We start from the raw sequence: 18781 nt of genomic DNA, 5'->3' as shown, positions 1-18781 counted from the left end.
GCTATTTGCATCTAATTAGAACACTAATTACAAACCCTAACCCCAACCCCAAGTCCTGCAAGAAAGGTGTGAATACATTTCTAGAAGTAATGTGCTTCTAAATCTACAGGTTTTCTATAAGATGAATATAACGATAGCCGATCAAAACGTACAAACTTTGAGAAATACTACTCCCTACAGAAGAGACACCTGTTCTGTATTCCTTCTCTGGTCATAGCAGGTCAGTCAGTACGTCATACCGAACATGTCTTTGTCCCCAAGTATGATCCAAAGAACAAAGTCCTCTGATATTATCAAAAGACACAAGTTCCTCTCGTGATACTTCCGAGTTGTGAACTCAAAGAATGGATGAAAGGTTGTTTAGAAGTAAAATCCACTGTACATTATAACTGCCTTTGCAGCGTGAGGATGTTTTTTTTCCTCGATGACATTGTGAGTCTTTGACTCCCGTCTCCCATTTTGAAAGTTTTGTTCCCGTTCACCAGACAAGACGGCGCTTTCCCCGAGATAAGCATCGCGCCCGGCCTTTAATGAAATTTGGCCAGAGTGGGCTGATAAATGAACTGGGCCCGGCTCCTCGCTGAGTCTCCCGAGACTGAAAAATGTCTCTGACGCTCCAGCCATTAGCAAACTTAACACTTTAAATGAGCCCCTTTCATTTTCTGTAGTTTTGTTGCAAGGGGTTGTGGGGTGGAAGCGCAGGAGTCCTCCGCTCTGTGGCGTCTGATTTATTGCCTTTACTGTTCGCTGTGCGAAAGCGTTTATATAAGACGAGTGGAAGTGCTCTGGCAAATTTGGCCTGATGTGTGGAGCTGTGAGTGTGTTAATATTATTCACAGGGGTGCTTTTATCCCCGGCTTAGCTTTGTGTCCAGCTCAATTAAGCAAAGCTCAAACACTTTCTCAGACACTGAGCCTCGATTATGATCAGAGGAGCCGCTGGCCACATCCCACCGCTGGTACGCTCGCTCTCTTTCAGCTTCGTGGAGAGGGGGGCTAACTGGCAACTGGAAACACCGGGTGCCTGTGTGTGGATTTTTGTCTGAGGCCGCTGAATCTCCTTCTTACCTTTTATTCAAGCACCCCATTCGTTTTTTCAATTCAAATGTTCTTTTTTACTCAAATGTCAACAACATCTTACGCATTAACGAAAGTTTTTTTTTAAAAAAAAGACAATTTCAAGACCATGCTTAATAATTGCCCACTTACTTTCCTGTGACTGTGCTTTTTGTATTATTCTGTCTTTTTATATTTACCTTTTTTTTCAGTGTAATTGTAAATAGGCGTCGTCATAAAAGAGCGTGAGCCAACTCACTCTGTATAGAAAAACACTTAAAAGTGGAAATTAGCTAAATCTGTATCTGTCAAGAATATAATAACAGACTTGTTTAGCAGCAGCATCTGCAATTTAAATAGCATGTCTTTATTTGGTCCGAATCACAACACTAATATTAGAGAATGCATTTGTTCCAGCTCAGGCTCGGCACTGAGACTTGCCGTGATGGTGTGCAGGTGACGCCGCACTACGAAACCAAGCAGGTTATTTGCTCACGCGTATGCAATAATTGAATATGCAAACACAAACAGGACTGTCAGCAATATGGTGTGACAATCAAAGTATCGGCATTTATATTATAGGCCATTGCATAGTGCCACTTTATAAGAAAAAACAAGTTTAATAGTTGGTGGGCCACAGGAAGATGATATCCAGTTGCACTATGGGAAATGTAAAAGCCCAGAGCTTCTGGAGCTTGACCCATAAAAGTCAGACTCTGCTTATTTATTTATTTCTAAATGTCTCGCAAAGCCTTCAGCTTTAAAAGTAAGTCCAACACTTAATTGATAGAGTATTCCTTTAAGGAGTTTTGAAAAATGCTAACTTGTTTCCAAATGCATACTTACATTATTGAACCCCAAAAAAAATGCAATCTCCTGACAGTGCAGCGGGTTAGACAGCTCAGCCGTTGCTGTGAATAATGATGTATCGCATCAGTCTGCAGATGCAGACGTACGTGTCCACGCTTCCTCCACTGCTCGTATCGTCACTTGCAGGCTTTTCCAGCAGTATATATGAGGGGATTACTGTTGTTGCTTTTATGACAGTCATCATGTATTCCTTGCCCAGTTCTTCCACTCCCCTTCTGTAATGCACTTGAGTTGATGCTGGTCTGTCTGCTGAGAGGAAGCTACACTTTGTTCACTTGTGTTTCTGCTGACTCAGGTTTTCTGTAGGGGGACTTTAATTCTGCCTGTCCCTTTAAGAAGAAGGGGTGCACTTCCCCTTTAAGATGTCTCTGTGGGTGTTTGTTCCTGCTGTATTTATTGAGTCAGGCCCAAAGAAGTGAGCAGCACTTGTTTCTCTACCTCACTTACAATGTGTGTGTCTTGTTTATGCCTCTTTAGAAAGAGCATCTGATTCATATCGTTTGTCAAAGTGCATTTGACTACCAATTGGCTCCAGAGGAGAGATTGAAGCCATCTGGTTAAATTGGCACTAATTACGGATCTCCTCCCTGATTGGCTACAGACAGCAAACTGGTCATTTTCTCTCCAGGAAAATGGAGGAAGGCAGCCGCGTGTGAACCAGAAGGGTTGTTCCACATTAAAAGTCTGCAGATGACCTTTAGGGATAAACCTAATGAAATGGTTTATCATTTTCCTTTCTGTTCCCGGTCTGAAAGTTTCTCATGAGGTCGTTGCGAATACATGTTTCAAAAACATCGGACCTGAAGGTGGATCTGAAAATACCTCAACAAACAGCATGAAACCGCACCGTGCTGCGTGTCCTCTATGACACCCAGTCAGACACCCTGATACCCAATAAACCGGGAAAGCCAGCGAGCGGTGATTCAACGTGTAGCCGCGTTCATCACAATAGTCTCCTCTCCATTGACGGTTTGAAAGAGAGACGCTCCCTGGAAGACTTCCAAGCTTATATATTACAACTATTTATGACTCTCAAGTGTTGCGGCTCTTAATCACGCCTGCCAAGACTGGATATATATATATATATATATATATATATATATATATATATATATATATATATAAAATAGTAGACTGGCTGCTTGACAGGGCACCACTGCTGCTTTTAAAGTGGAATTACCACTTATTTAAGAGTTCGCACATTCCTTCAGGCCGCACATTAAGATGCCATCACATCATATATGTGTAATGTCTGAAGCTGCTGTTGGATATGAGGAGGAGGAGGTTGGGTTTGGATCTTAAAAACACAGTCCAGTAAAGTAGTAATATAATGTATATGCATACTGCAATTATAATATACAGTATCCAGTCAGACTCCTCTTCTATTTGAAGGCCTTTACACACTGGGGCCATTCTTTGGTGGGATTAATTCACACGTCATTACATTTTTCAAGCTGTTGTTTTTGTCATGAATATTTTTCACAGAGAATTTGAATATTAGGCAACGAAAAGGTCGGAGGATGATCTTCTGAGCTTATAATAGATAATAGAGACTGCGTATCTGTTGAGAGGAACTCAAAGTCACACAGATCCTTTCACAAAGTATCTGACAGTAGCTTAGACTACATAACAGTCTACCTCAGAGGACCCTGCTAGTTGGTACTCGGCCAGCGGTAATCAATCGTAAACGTTTATTAAAAAGTGTTGCAGCAATTTGATTAGTTTTGATGTGAAATAATCACAGCCGAGTATTTGGGCATGTTCATGTTTATTCGTCACGCTGACTGTTTGTAAAGGCTTTAAGACCCTAATAAAGGTTTCTCACACCAGAAATATAACATTTCACCAGAAAAGAAAATGACCTTCTTTATGACCTTGTAGCAGTTTTAACTGTGTGTTTAATCAACCAGCAGCAAAGATGAGCAATCCAATAAATACTGTTTGTGAAAATGCCAATGATCAATACTGAAGGAGAAATAATGCGCCCTATTTAAGGTGCTAAGGAATAATGAAAGCAAAGTCCATGACAGTAAAAGAGGGACGGGGTTAAAACATAGAAATACAATAACAGTTTGCAATACTTTGTTCATATTTTTTAATAATGTTGCATTGTGAGAAAGTAAGCCTCCATGTTTTCGGCCATTGCTCTAATCTCTTCTGACACTGATTTATTCTCTTTGGGTCGCTGTTTGTTTGTTTCTTAATTTATCTAAATAAACTCCCAGACTGAGATCAAGAAGACAGAGGAAAGGTTGACCTGATTGTCATTCGTCATTCCCTCCATCTGTCTCTCCTCTCTGGAAGGCGGTCCGATGCCCTCAGTCTGAAACAAAGTCGTTCATCCTCTGAGCCAACGCTCCGCTAAAGAGACGGGCGATCCGCCAGCGAGAGCTAAAGCAATCCTTTTAATGTATCTCACACTGCGTGTCCTTCACACGGCGTTATGACATGATTCACTTTAGCTCCGCTGCTTCATTCTGTATAGGACGTTATCTTATAACAAAGATTCAAGGATCATTTATTGACATTATGCAGGACAGGGATGCACATAGACATGCAGCTGTAAACCATCTGAAATACAATAAATACTAAACTAAAAGCAAGCAAAAACTCACTAATGCAAGATGGAAAGTTACAGATTGACATGCTCTATTCATTAAATATTGATTTAAAATGTTGATTAGCTGGCCATACTGAGGTAACCCAAGGAGAAATAATATTGCATATTTGATAATGTATAACAGAAAATGTGGGGTTTGAATGAACCCGATGCAGCTGATAAAATGAATAATTACATTGTTATCTATAATTTACAGGTGCTATGCAGCCATAGCTATAGACGTATGTTCACATTGTATAGCCAGAGGCTCATGTAGGACATTGTGAGGACTAATTACCGGACAGCAGAGCTTTGTGTTGTATTTGATTATGTTCTACAATTTCTAATTAAATATTAATATTCACTTATCTAAAGATTCTATGGAGAATACTCCACTCAATACATGTTTGGACCTCATTCTGCTCTGCATAGGTCTATTTGTTCTTAGACTGACAGCTGGAGCAAACTGGTTTTTAAGGAGGAGGATTGTAGTGGAAGCACTGGGGCAACGGTAATGGTTTACATGGCTCTGTGTGTTCAGTAGGAGAAAGAGAGCATGTGTTCAGTAGAAGAAAGAGAGCATGTGTTCAGTAGGAAAAAGAGAGCATGTGTTCAGTAGGAGAAAGAGAACATGTGTTCAGTAGGAGAAAGAGAACATGTGTTCAGTAGGAGAAAGAGAGCATGTGTTCAGTAGGAGAAAGAGAGCATGTGTTCAGTAGGAGAAAGAGAGCATGTGCATGTGTTCAGTAGGAGAAAGAGAGCATGTGCATGTGTTCAGTAGGAGAAAGAGAGCATGTGTTCAGTAATAGAAAGAGAGTATGTGTTCAGTAATAGAAAGAGAGTATGTGTTCAGTAGGAGAAAGAGAGCATGTGTTCAGTAGGAGAAAGAGAGCATGTGTGTGTGTTGGTATGAGTGAAGCAGATTTGGTGAGGACCCGTTCCTCATTCCAGGGCGCAGTCCTTCCCGTGAGCCGACCTCCTGTACCTCCGTAAAAGCAGCTGCACGAAGCCTGCAGGCCATCGTCGGACAGTCTTTCGTGTGATTTGTGGCGTTAACGTTTGCTCCGTGACTTCAGCCTTCCAGGACACATAAGTACCTCCTCACATGGCACCAGGCCTGGAGAGGACTGCTGCTCTAGAACATACGCTTTCCACCTATCATTAGTCCCAAGGCATGTCAGCTGAATACTAAGTCAGGTTCAGTGATTACTCTTCCCTCAAACTGGTTCCACTAATGACGTTTCCATTCGGCATCTCACACCCCGTGATGCATGTCACGGCTCTGTCATAATGTGACGAGCGCGTCCCGGTGAACACACCGCCGCGGTGCTCCGAGATGCAGCGAGCAGATTAATTCCTCCCACATGTTACACGGAGACAAGTATGTTGACACGGAAATGTTTCTCTAATGAATGCATGGATTGGGTTAATTAATGGCCCCATCAGTGTAACTGGTGAGGCCCAATACATCACTGTGATTACGGGGAGACATTAGGCAGCTCAAGTGGCTCTTTTTCCATCAGGTCATGACGCGCTTGTTCATCCGCTTTGCTCCACACAGAGATGGTGGACATGAATAACTCGGAGCACGGGGGGCTCGCACTTAATAATCTCTGGTGTGAACGTTCATCTGCCGATTTCGCCTTCAGATGATCATGAAACGGAGTGGAAACCGGAATAGTTCGCAGCCTTTTTTCGACATTGTTCTTGCAAAGTGCTGGTTGTTGCTTGATGTGATTTCGTGTCAGTTTCTGCTCCACAGACCTGCTGTGGCATGAACAAAACATGTAGTCATTATCTTGCAGTCAGATTTAATTGCGCTTCTATTTTTACTAAGCTCCTCCCTTTAAATACAAGCATGCGACTCTGCATCAAACATAATAAGAGGTTTGTTTTAGAGGTAATGTTGCTGTTATTTAGGATTTATAGCGCACTGGTTGGTAACCTTTCTCAATTTATGAAGCTTGACTCCAGGCTTTTATGGCTGCATGAATCACTTGTACTCGTCACGGCGGAACATCAGTCATGTCGGGCGATATGGATTCATAAACATTGTTCAACGCAGATGCTCATTAGTGATATGTAACGTTTGAATTCATGTGCATTCTCGACCCAGTTTGAAATATTGAAAGTATTTTACCGGAGGCTACTTCATCTTCTCATTCAATTCAGGGCAGCACACAGGTAAAAGTTGCACCTTCCACGTTTATGAAATATTCGAGCAACCTCATCGATTACTGTTTTTTTTCTTCTTTTGGTTCGCACTCTCCGAAATAAATGGCTCCCAGAAAGTAACCCTGACACGCTGTGTAAAATATGGCAAAACTGCAGCATGGCAACATTTAATACGCCGCACACAACTCGCATAAAATGGAGTTAAATCCTTTCCGGCTGCTGCAACAATCATTCACAGACTATTGTCTCCTGTATTCAAATCTGTATTCCATCTTTACATTACATCCTGGGTAAAGTTCAATCATAAAACAGTCAATGAGCAAAAACACATGTCCTCCCTTTGCATTTCATTCTCTGATGCAATACAACATCCAGGACTTCACATCCAAAAGCACAAACGCTGTGATGTGCTTTGGCAGGTCATTGGGATGGAAACATCTGACATGTTTCTGGCATCAATCACCAAAGTCTGGGCTGGAGTTGGAGCAGAACCCGCCACTGGATCTCAGTCCTGGTCCTCATGAGTCAGAGTGTCTGCGTAACAACACACGCAAATATGTAAATATGTAACATATCCAACATGGGCGCCTGTGGCTCAGCGGTGGAGCGCTAGTCCATGTTGATATAACCTCAAACGTCATCCATCTATACATCTCTCTATCCATCTACATCACATGTTGGTGATGTCACTTAAAGCACTAAAACATGCAGAGTTAATGCATCTAGGCGCTTGCTTATGATGAAGGGTGGAAACATTAAAGCTGTGCAGTCATTTGTCACCAATTAGCGCTTGAATTCTCGCAATTTGATCTCAAATGTAATTTGTACATGTCATTAGTTTTTCAATGGGCTTTCAGCTTCCTAAACATGTGACTCCCCGCTCACTTGAAGCCTGTTTGACAGCCCGTTTGGGCTCAATGCGTCATCAGATGATGCCATGTGGTCAGTGGGTGTTAAAAGTGTCCCTGCCGGCGACGATCAGGTGAGAGAAGTGACGCAGAAATCAAGTGTCAAGACATGAGTAGGTGTTGACGGCGAGCTCCTTAGATCTTGGTACAGGCCAAAAGACCATCATTCAAGACAGGTGGGATGAAAAGCCCCCCGTTTGAGGGACATTTTATCAGCTAAAAAAAGTCTTTGTGATCATTTAGACCAGGAATACAGGCACGTTGACGTTATCCTTTATCTTCGGAAATTCTCAAATCGGTTCCAATTTCCATCGCCCTCTTTGTATTTTGTCAACCGAGCCCCGCAGCCCATTAAGCTATGCATTGCATGGGGAACATGTCTTTTAGCGCCGTGTTCAAAAAGCACCCGTTGATGAGCATCTTCAGCTCAAGAGCGCGCGAGTCATTAGCGGGTGATGTTGATGTATCCAGAGAGCTGGAAGAGAGAGATGAGGGTTGTACTCCTGGAAGCAAAACTACCCGTGACACGGCATTACACATTAACCCAATTGATCCTCAGTGTAAACAAAGTCTACTGGCGACGTCTAATTGTGCAGCAACACGTGTCATGTATTTTTAATGATCCGCACACACCGTCAGGAGAGTTTGCTCACGGTTACAGTTCCACCTCCCAATCTCACATCTCCCCTCCCTTCCTGCTTTCATGCTTCTGAGAGGGATGAATTTTATTTTGGATTAAATTTGGTTTGCCATCTGTGCAGAAGCGATAAGGAAAGAAAATATGGTATGTAAAATATTTATCCCTTCCTTTTTCTTCTTGCTGCTCTCTAGGGGGATTTAGCTGCTGAGGCGTATAGTGTTTATAACAATAAGAGCCGACGTCACACCACATATTCTTTTTAGTTAAGTTCTTCACATATATATTCAAGAGACTTCTATTTAAAGGACCAGTGTGTATGATTTGGAGGATTAGTGGAATATCATTTTCATAACTATAATTTCATTAGTGTACAATCACCTAGAAGAAGAATAGTGTGTTCTTTTTCCGTTCAGAGTGAGCGCTTCACAGCCACATAGGAAGCAGTGTTGCACCGCCATGTTTCTACAGAAGCCCAGGAGGGACAAACCGAACTCTGGCTCTAGAGAGAGCCTATGCACATGGTGTGTGTGTGGTGGTGATCACACACACATGTAAGTGAGTGAGTTTCTGCACATGGAGACTGAGAAGCGTTGCTATTGAAGTCAACACAAGAGGCCCTGAAGCTCTAATTCCTCCTGGTTTGATGACGATCGAAGGATAAGCAATTTCAAGCTCATATCTTGTGACATATTCTCATTGAACATGGCAGCCCTCACACTCACACCCCATGACTCATGCAGTGTAAACACGGTGCCAGGAAAGCATCAGCTGTGTCACTGACCCTCTTAAGTTGAACACAAACCAATGGAGACGCTTTCCAGAGGAGACACTGAGCATAGCCTCGACCTTGAAGACCGATAAGTAAGCAGGAGGGTTACTGAGTTCTCTACAAGCGACGGATCAGGACTTTGTGTTATATATATATATATATATATATATATATAATATTATTCACTAAGTCGTTCCTTGAGTGAGAAGTCCACCTCTCTCAATGCTTCACCACAAATTTCACCCCCTCATGTTTCTCCCCTTTTTTTTTAGAAATTGTCTTCAAAAATATGATGTATTTTTAAAAGGAATAACAATGATGGTGCCATATTTACTGTTGCCATGAAAAAAGACTATCCAAAACAAACATGAGGGAAGTGGAGAATAGGTTGGAAAAAGAGGAAGAAAATAAGTTGTGCTCATCTAGATATAATATTGAACATCAATGAAAAATGAGAATCAACATGCATTTAGTAAGTCCATGCGCTTCATTTCAAATTTTATTTTTCACAACGGTCTATTTTTGCCTTTGTTTTTTCCTTCAACAAATTTCTTATAAAATCGATGACATATGAATTAGCTGCGCTCTTAGCACTTAGCTTTGAAGGACTTTGTAACTGAAAATATATCATTATTATCATTACATATAAACGTGTTGCAACGTACAGTATCATAGTGTCTCTCTTAAAGCTGCTGCTGTGATGAATAAAGTGTTTTTCGTTTAAAAAAATAAAGGTCAATCATCTTCTGTCTCACAAATGTGCCGCCCCAAACTTTACATCAATTCTCAAAATGTACAACGTTCTTGTAAGTCTGCAGGTCTCACCTGTTATCACACCTCCAGAGTGAAGAAGACCTTTAGGGGTTAAATCCCTCTTTAAAGTCCTGTTTCCTGATATTATCAGGCAAACCAGAGGTACGCTCATTGTAAAGCAATGCTACAAGGCTGTTGTTATTTCTAAAGGTTGCCATTCGACAGTGGGAAACACATTTGCAGCTCAGAGAAATTAATTTGCTGTAGCCATTAGACATGAAAACCCTACTTTGAATCCACTTTGTCATATTAAATTGATCCTTCGCCATCTCACACGCACTGTGATCCATTATTTTTGAAATTATTGATTACACACAAACGAATCCCATTTCTTTCCTTCTTTTCTCCAACCATGGCACCACAAATGCCCCAAGGATGCCACTGACCCTACTGCCTCCACTGAAGTGGAAGTGACTGATGCTGCAACAAAAGCTGTGACAGCGTTAATGGAGCCCAGAGTCTCTCAGCTGCAAAGTGTTTTGCTCCCCTAACATTGCCGCCATTTTAAACCGTTTCTCGTTGAACGCCCTGCCCTTCTGTAGGGCGGGGAAATTAGGCCACAGGAATGAAAATGAACCCAGATGATGAACGGGCATGTGGCAGCCAAAAAGCTCAGCTTGTAGGAAGTATGAATTTCCTTCTTCCTTCGGCGCGCTCCCTCGTGAGTGAGACTTTGAGTTGTTCCTGCAGCGCTGGCGGTTGCTTTCTCAGCGGGACCCGGAGATTTGTCATGAAAATGCAGCAGATGTGGAAACAGTCAAAGATCAGTGACCCAGCTCCTGTATCAAAGCAGCACTTTGTGCCTGCTGAAACCAATCTGTTGTGACGGTGCAGTGTTCCGCTCATTGTCGCAATCACTTGTGAATGTCACTAACCAAGTGTGTGGGCAGATTAACAACAGACACCTGGAGACTGCTCCAGAGCTTTTGCATAATACAACGGCTTGTTACAAAGCTTTTAAAAACAATGTCAGCATTCCACGCAGGCTGTAAAGCTTGCTGACATGCTATTCATTTTACATTATCATGAAATATAACCCCCTCTTTTTTATAACTGAACTATGGTACCAACGTTGTATAATGACCCGTCATTTCTTTGCAAAAAAGAGGATTTGTTTGTGAAGTAAAAGACACAAGGTGGTGTATTGGAAAGGGATTTTAAAAAGGATTATATTTTAAATTTTAACCAACCACTTACTTAGTATCTACTTATTTCACCTGTTTTATGCAGAGGATCCTCACTCAGAGTAAAGGCCTGACTGGGGAGGGGATGCATAAATGAGACGGAAATACGTAATCCTCGTCTGCTAATATTACATGTCTAGGGCTTTTATTGTGAAAGGTCAAACAGAAGGAGTGGATCTGGTCCGCGCTGCCTTTGTCAAGATTGAAAGGAGCAATAAAGTTTTCTTTCACAACGTGATTGGCAGATGCAACCTTGCTAAATCAGAAATTAAGTTGCTTTAAAAAATATATATATATCCACGTTCTGTGTGAATGAATTACACAATAAAAACAAAACGTTAAAGGCCTTAAGCCTGTACAGATTGAGCTGATCCATGCCCTACTCACAGGGCAGTTTCAGCCTCCGAGGTTTAAGGTTTGCTTACCATTGGGATGATTGTCCACCTCAGCGAGACAGAAAAGAAATCAGAAATTTGCAATGAATAATACAGAAGATACCAATGATTGTGTTGCATTCTGATGAGCAGGCGAGCCGACAGTGGCTGGCGTGATGCAGAATGGAGATGAATCCGGGATGAGGTGGAATCCTAGTGGAGTGGAGCAAACAACCTGCTGGACATCGCTAAGACAGACACATGATACTTGAGCCCCATCAGTCGCATGATTGACCAGATAGTGGAGAGGGTCGCCACATTTAAACTCTCGGCTCTAGCACATGCCTCAACACCTAGCGTATAATCAACCAGAGGCTTCACTTAAAGAGCTTGGTGTTGCTGACGCCATCGACGGACAGGTGGAGGACATCTCACCTCAGGTGTAGCACACATCCTGAGGCTGTCTGATACCTGAACTCTGAGAGCGAGCATCAGCCCAGCACTTTAAAAAAGAGGCTGGTTTACAGCACAAAGCACACGCAGCTGGAAACTATATAATGTGGCAGCAAAAAGCACTTAAGGCTTATTGTGTTTATTTGATGAATAAATGATGTGTTGACATGGCGATCAAGTATTGCATTTAATTGAGCCCTTGTAATTTTTGTATTTTTGGCTTGATCATCAAGTAAGGAATACTGGCTGTTTGTTTCACATGTTGCTGGATTCAACGAGCGCTTCACCCTAGATGAACCCGTATTTGAAGTGCTGTGTTTTCCCCCCCATCTCTTCCCAGGTGTGCACAGGGGGACGTGGTCACACACACAGCGTGGCTCAACCGCTCAAGTATCCTGTATGCCGGAGAAGACAAATGGTCGGTGGATCCCAGAGTGAGTCTGGTGACCCTTAATCAAGAGGAGTTTACCATCAAGATTGAAAACGTGGACATGACAGATGAGGGCCAGTATGTGTGCGCGGTCCAGACGAGCAGTCGACCGAGAACCACCTCAGTGCACATCCTCGTCCAAGGTAACACACACACACACACACACCGCTGCTATTTTAATACAAAAATGATAGCAACATCAGTAATTAATCAGTGTAACTGAACATATTTTCTAAAGATGTCTTTTCAAACCTCTATCATCAATGCATCTATCTTGTTTTTGTTTGGCAGGTGTCTCATGTAACCCTGTAAAATCACTCCACACCCTCTAATGAACATGCACTTATGCACACGTTGTTTGTTTTTATTGTTCTACACTGTGTGATTGATGCTCGTGTTGTTCCTGAGCATCAGCACATGAGGGCATAAGTGAACAAACCGCAGAGCGAAAGCAGACGTGTGCTCTCTCTTCTTTAAATAAGAAAAAATCTCACTTCCTCATTCATTGCTCCACTGGAGCGATTAGGGGCTAAATGCCTTGCTCGGGGAGAGGGATGGGGGGGGGAGTGTGTTCCTCTTTCACCGCGCAGGCTGAGGTTAATGAGGAAGTACCAGATGTTAAGATCCTTCCCCTAAAATGATGTGTGGAGTTGCGGTGAGTGTCCTCTGCAGACGACCGTGACCTTACAATGCTGTCCTCAACCGTAGAAGAGAGAATGCAACAGTAACACCACCTGCATTTCTACCACGTTGCTATTAGTTGACTTCAGCTGTCTTTTGTTCTTTGTTTAGAACGTCATCAACAATATGTGTTATTGCCGATGGGAGGTAGAAAGGAGAATAACGCTCGCTTATGATTTAAGTTTTCTTCAAAGTCTTTCTTCTGTTACCGCCTGGCTCACGGCTGGCAACACAAAGGGAGGTCACACATCGATCTCCAACACAACATTTATTTTAGGCCCAAACTATTCCGTTAATCAACACAAGACTGGTGCAGCAGGCCCTGCCGAGTGAGAGAGCGACACTCCCATTGTCTTTTTGAAGAAACTGATGACACGCTGGTACATTTCATAGCTCCTCACACACAAAACCAAAGCTCGTACATACAACTGCTGACAGGGACATGTGCTTCTCACATTCTGTTGCACTGTGCATGGTTCACCACATGTGTGAAATTAAGAAGACTCATCTGAGTTGTCATCGTTGAAAACCATTATTGTCCTGTAGCCCTTTAAGCCCTAACCCTCACCCTAATATCCCTAACCCCTAATCCTATTTATCGGGAATATATATTATTGTAGCCCTGATTTTTATGTTTAATTTGATACCTAACATGTTTGTTTTTTGGGGGGGAGGGATTTATACCATGATTTTTTCTTGATTTTCCTGATATAAAAGGGCTCAACAGGTTGAAAAGCTATAGCCATCTGTGACTGCGGTAGACAGAGGCCTTCTAGCCTGCTTGACATTCATGAGATGAAGCTCCGCGGCCCCACAGAGGCTGGGTACATGTCCAGTCAAAGGACCGGACACTATTTTAACGCAACTACCAAACACACACTGTAATCCAGGCCATTAGGGAAAGAAGGCATGCCTCTCTTGTTTATCTACTTTTCATTTTCTCATTCCTCAAAAGGCTGGTCCATCGGTGTACGGATGTGTGACTTAGTTTGGGTTCCTGAAGGCCAGGTGGCCTTTTGCATGTTAGCCTCCGCCATTGTTACGCCCCTGAGAAATGGGGATACCTCAGCAAGAACTTGCATTTATACAACACACAATAATTGGCACGAGGAGAGATCCACAGGAGAGGAGAGAGTGCACACTTTATCTACGTTAACACAGTATGCAGAGATATTTCTCACTTTTCTCTCATTATACTATGAAGCACAAAACAACTTTCATTCTCTTGAAAAGCAATTGATGTCAGACTCAAGATCAAGACCACGATGTAGATCACAGCTTAACACTAATATATCTTACATTACACAATAAAGAACAAAGTACACAATCTAAGAACAACAGTATTTGAACTACTTATCAACATGATATGAACGCTTTCATAACTTTATGGTTTCAGTAATTCCTCATTAAGTCATTTATGGATGATCTTTTGAACCACATTACATATGTTAACATAACAGACCATGCATTTACCATTTTCCAACTTGTCACGCCATCAGTGCATGAATGGGTGACTGACGACATGCTGTTAAAGTGCATGTACCATGCGTGAGTTAGCTTGAACAATTGAACCCGAGGATAGCGTCACAGGGCCGCGGGCAACAGCTTGAAATGAAGCAGTAATCACTTCTAAGCAGTGCCATGACCCTTACCCCACATCAGAGCTGCTCAGAGCTGTAGTTCTGTAGCAAAGCGGGGGGTCTGGAGCCTCTGCCTCAAGGAGAGCAGCTGCTACTTAGGGCTCAACACACAAGTGGGGTTACCCGCTATCTTCGCTTCTCATTTGATGACTGATAGTATTTGAACTACCTGCCCTGTCTGTCATGTGTTCAATTGGATGGAAATGAGAAGTTGCTGTATCTTCAACATCACTGAACACACTGACAAGAGCCATTCTTAATGCTACTGAAGTTTCTAATCACTTTCCATGTGAACTCCTTGATGATTTTCCAATTAAAGATGTGTTTCCCTACATACGTGATTGAATCGTAATGTTACTCAATGCAACAGCCGTCAGCTCTGTAAGCCAAGCAGGACTGTACTGATCACAGGCACAAAATAAATTAAGAACAAACTCCTGAGAAAACACGATCAATAACTTCCCAAAAGAACCTGATCACAGGCAGGATGAAGGCGATGAAGAGGATGAACAGGGAAGGACAACCAGGGAAGGATGGACGACTGTGGCTCCGTGGTGAGCAGGGTCGTCGTTAGTAGCTCCTCCCATCAGTGTGTGAATGGGTGAATGATGTCATGTAGTGTTAAAGCGCTTTGAGTGGTCAGAAGACTAGAAAAGCGCTATACAAGTACGGGTCCATTACCATTTACTGTCCACCGGCTGCTAACAGCTAACAGCTAACGTTAACTAGCTCTCCTGCTGCCCATTGTTCCCAATGTAGCATTCAGGGAACAAATTATTATGCACAAGACGGTTTAACCACATGAAGAAGTAGTCTGCACATGTGCAGTAGCGATCGGGCAGGATGTATGGATCTAGTGTACTTGTTGTTCCTGTGTAGAGTGAACAGACTCACAGACTCGCCCATACCTGATCCAGCATCGTAGGCCTCTCTGATGCTGGTGTCAGCATGGGAACAACTCTCTTTAAGTCATGCCCACACATATGCACATGTGGCATATGTGTGGCAGGTCAGGCCTCAGAGGCGGGAGTGAGCCGATCCCTGCAGGCTTTTAGTGTCTTGCCGTGGAGCATGATGACCGGTGCGGATGCAGGGGTCACTAGTTCCAACTGAGGTATCTTTAACAGCTCAACCTCCCTCTGCGCTCAGGATGGTGACTTATGTTGTGGTACGGTTAAGCACAGTCTAGTCCTCTAGTTTCTTTCTTCTTCTGGATTTATTTTCTCTCCATTAAATATATTAGAAAATGCAACCCGGAAACTGGGAAACCGAAATCTCGATGACAATTGGCACATCTTGAAGCCTCTGCTAATAATTATGAAGTCTATAAAAATCTGTCTATGAGTTGCCACGAGTCTCAATGATCCATCTCAGCTTTTGCTCGGACATTGTTTGTGTGACATTAATCTAATACAACAACACCCTTGTAACATTCTTTGTGGGGTTATTTTCGTGTGCACCTGAGAAGTTGAGAATCATGTCACATGGCAGTCAATTAAAAAAAGTCACAAGAACAAAACCGTAAAAATCATTTGTATTGTTTTCTTCTAATGTAGGCCAATTTGGAATATGATTTAATTGTGTTCAAACTAACTAGATCCGTGTACGCACGTGTGCGTTTAAAGCCGTGAGCTCGCTGTGGTGTCAAGTTTTGCAGAAGAGATAAGCTCTTGCTTGTGGGTTTAAAACAGAGCTCATTATATAGAACTGGCTCTCCCCCTCCTGGCGTATTTGATCAGAGGGTCTCCATGGCTCTCCGGCATGAGCTGTCAGTCCCTGGAACCAGTCACAATACCTCGTCTGATGTCACACGGCTGTGTCGGATTCATCGATTATTTACAACACGTAAGATCTCAGCAGAGAGTTTACCCAAAGCCTTTTAGAGAACCTTCAGCTGGAGAGTTTAAAGCCGGATCACAGATTAGTCCTCAACCCTAGAACAACACACATGCGTCAGTGTAATCTAGGACGGTCCTTCAGTTTCGCTCTATTATGGGCCTCATTATTTCCGCTGGGAGCGTCGTGCGATTGGCCATGTGTGTGTGTCTGTGTGAGTGTGTGTGCATGAAAGAGTGGGTGAGTGTGCACCTATTCACACATCCTGCTGCAAAAAACTGCATAATATTTGCCCAGAGTGAAGGGCATAACAGTGTGTGATGGACGCTGTGTTTGGCTAACCGCTAACAGAACTACAAGTACTCACACAGCTGCGTCCCTCACTTAAATTGTTTCTGTGTTTGGTTGCATTACCTCAGCTGCTGCTTAGCAGGCACACAGCATGTTGGCTTTAATTTAGTATTTGCCAGGATTGTATGAAGTGTATTGTATAACGACTTCCAGCTGATTGTGTGCATACATCTCTCGTTTTAGAGTTTGAATGCTATGTGTTTCACAACGCTTTTAGCCCACTATTTGCATACATCCCTGGTTGTTAGTTGGCTCACTTGTATTATTAAAACTGAAAAAAATAAGATAACAAACCTCTGATTGGTTTATTCCCATGTGCAAACCTGTCAGGATTGCTATTATAATGGATGTCCGCCTTTTAGCATAAAGAAATACACAATAAGTAAGTAAAGTTTTCTTTTATATTCCACCCTCCCAGATCAGAACTGAACATGCTTCACAAAAGACACAAAACAGGGACACCATATCAAAGTCATCTATGAAATAGAGATCAAAATAAATGAAACATTACATGTAATACAGGCAGGTTTTAGCTGCTCTTCGTGAAGCTTCTACAGTGGACCTGGTCTACAGCTGTGCAGAAGCATTATGAACCTCTTGTAAATGATGAAAACAGTCAGGACGGATTTTAAAAAGTATGGATGGGATGAAATAAAAGCATGAATAGAACATTAAATGTGTGTTTTTAAAAATACAAGCAGTTGATGAAGCATTCTTTTGCATTGACACAGTGGTCTCCTTGGTCAAAGTCTGTTTGTTTGGCCCAGTCATCCACCCAATCCTCCTTCCTCCTATGCACATTTGTCCCATTTAATACTCGGGCGGCGCGAGAGAGGCGAAAATATATATTCGCTTTTTTTCCGCTTTTTCGCCGGAGTTGAAATGTTTCAACTCTGGTGAAGAATTCGTTCGACGCCGAGTTGCGAAAGCCAATCAGAGTTGAGAAGCTCCGCCCGGCATCACCGCCGTTACTGAATCAAACTGCTGGTCCGCTGAAGGAGCGCTGGAAGCTCTGGAAACTCGTCCTGGAGGAGTCGGAGCTGTGTGCGACTAAGGATAATATTATGAACCCAGACACGGGGCGGTTGATGTTTCCGACGTGTGTAGGACTTCCTCAACAAGTATAAAGCAGAACTAGTGGTTATTTCAATGGTGGATGGCGGAAATGGTAAATGTTTTCACAGAGTAAAGCCACAGAGATAAGCCCCGCCCCCTTTCTGCAGCGAATGGTTAAGAAAAATGCAAATTACTCACAGAGTCGAGCGAGTAAACTCAGGCGAAAAAGCGTTGCGAAAATTCGCAACTCTTTTGGTGTGAACACGGCATAAGAATCTTACCTTCAAACATTCTGGGAACAAGAAACACATTGATAGCAGACAAGTGGCTGAAGAGAGGTAGCAAGGGATGGATGTTTGCATTGTCTGACCTTTCTTTGTGGTGGCACAACACCAGCATGCAGCAGTTTGGTATGTTGTTGGATTTTAAATGATTTAAAAGTAACAAGCACAGCTGCTTGTTACTGCAACACGAGCTTCTCCTTTAGTTCATTGTGTCCACTGTGTTTACCTCGACTAAATCACTGACTGATACAAAATATGCCCACACTACTTTACAGCCCTCAGACGATAACTCAAACTCCTAACTCTGAGACGCCCACAGTCTGTGCTTTAGCATTTTTGTGCCATATTTTCAAATAACATCCAAATGCAGCACTTTTTTGGGAAAATGCACAACAGCACATGCATTGTAGTATTTGTACATTACCCAGCAGAACTATGTGAAGAAGGTCAAAGCTGTTTTTCTGCTCATATTGTATCAGAGGCTCTTCGGTAACAGAGATGGCACTTATTTGGTTGAGAAGCTTCATGCCAGAAGTTAGAGGCTTCCTGCAGCCCTGAGTAAACATCTTCCCTCTATAAAGCTTAAACTTTGGGTGAAAACCAAATCAGCAATATCGTCTGATTGTCGTCTGTTCCCTTGGTGACAGCAAAAGCCGGATAAAA

General features: G+C 42.6%; 1 protein-coding gene across 1 annotated transcript in view; it reads left to right on the top strand.

Moving 5' to 3' along the window:
* ntm (neurotrimin) overlaps window positions 1-18781 on the top strand; it is a gene marked incomplete at both ends in the record, with an annotated part of 393244 nt that overhangs the window by 344946 nt on the left and 29517 nt on the right. Inside the window, one exon of the mRNA XM_079237490.1 lies at window positions 12181-12413. Within this exon, the coding sequence (XP_079093616.1) occupies window positions 12181-12413 (233 nt within the window). The remainder of the gene's footprint in view (window positions 1-12180; window positions 12414-18781) is intronic.

The sequence above is a fragment of the Taurulus bubalis genome, assembly GCF_910589615.1.
Source record: "Taurulus bubalis genome assembly, chromosome: 2".
NCBI lineage: Eukaryota > Metazoa > Chordata > Actinopteri > Perciformes > Cottidae > Taurulus > Taurulus bubalis.
The sequence above is the reverse complement of the archived record's forward strand: the minus strand, read 5'-3'. Positions and strand labels throughout refer to the sequence as shown.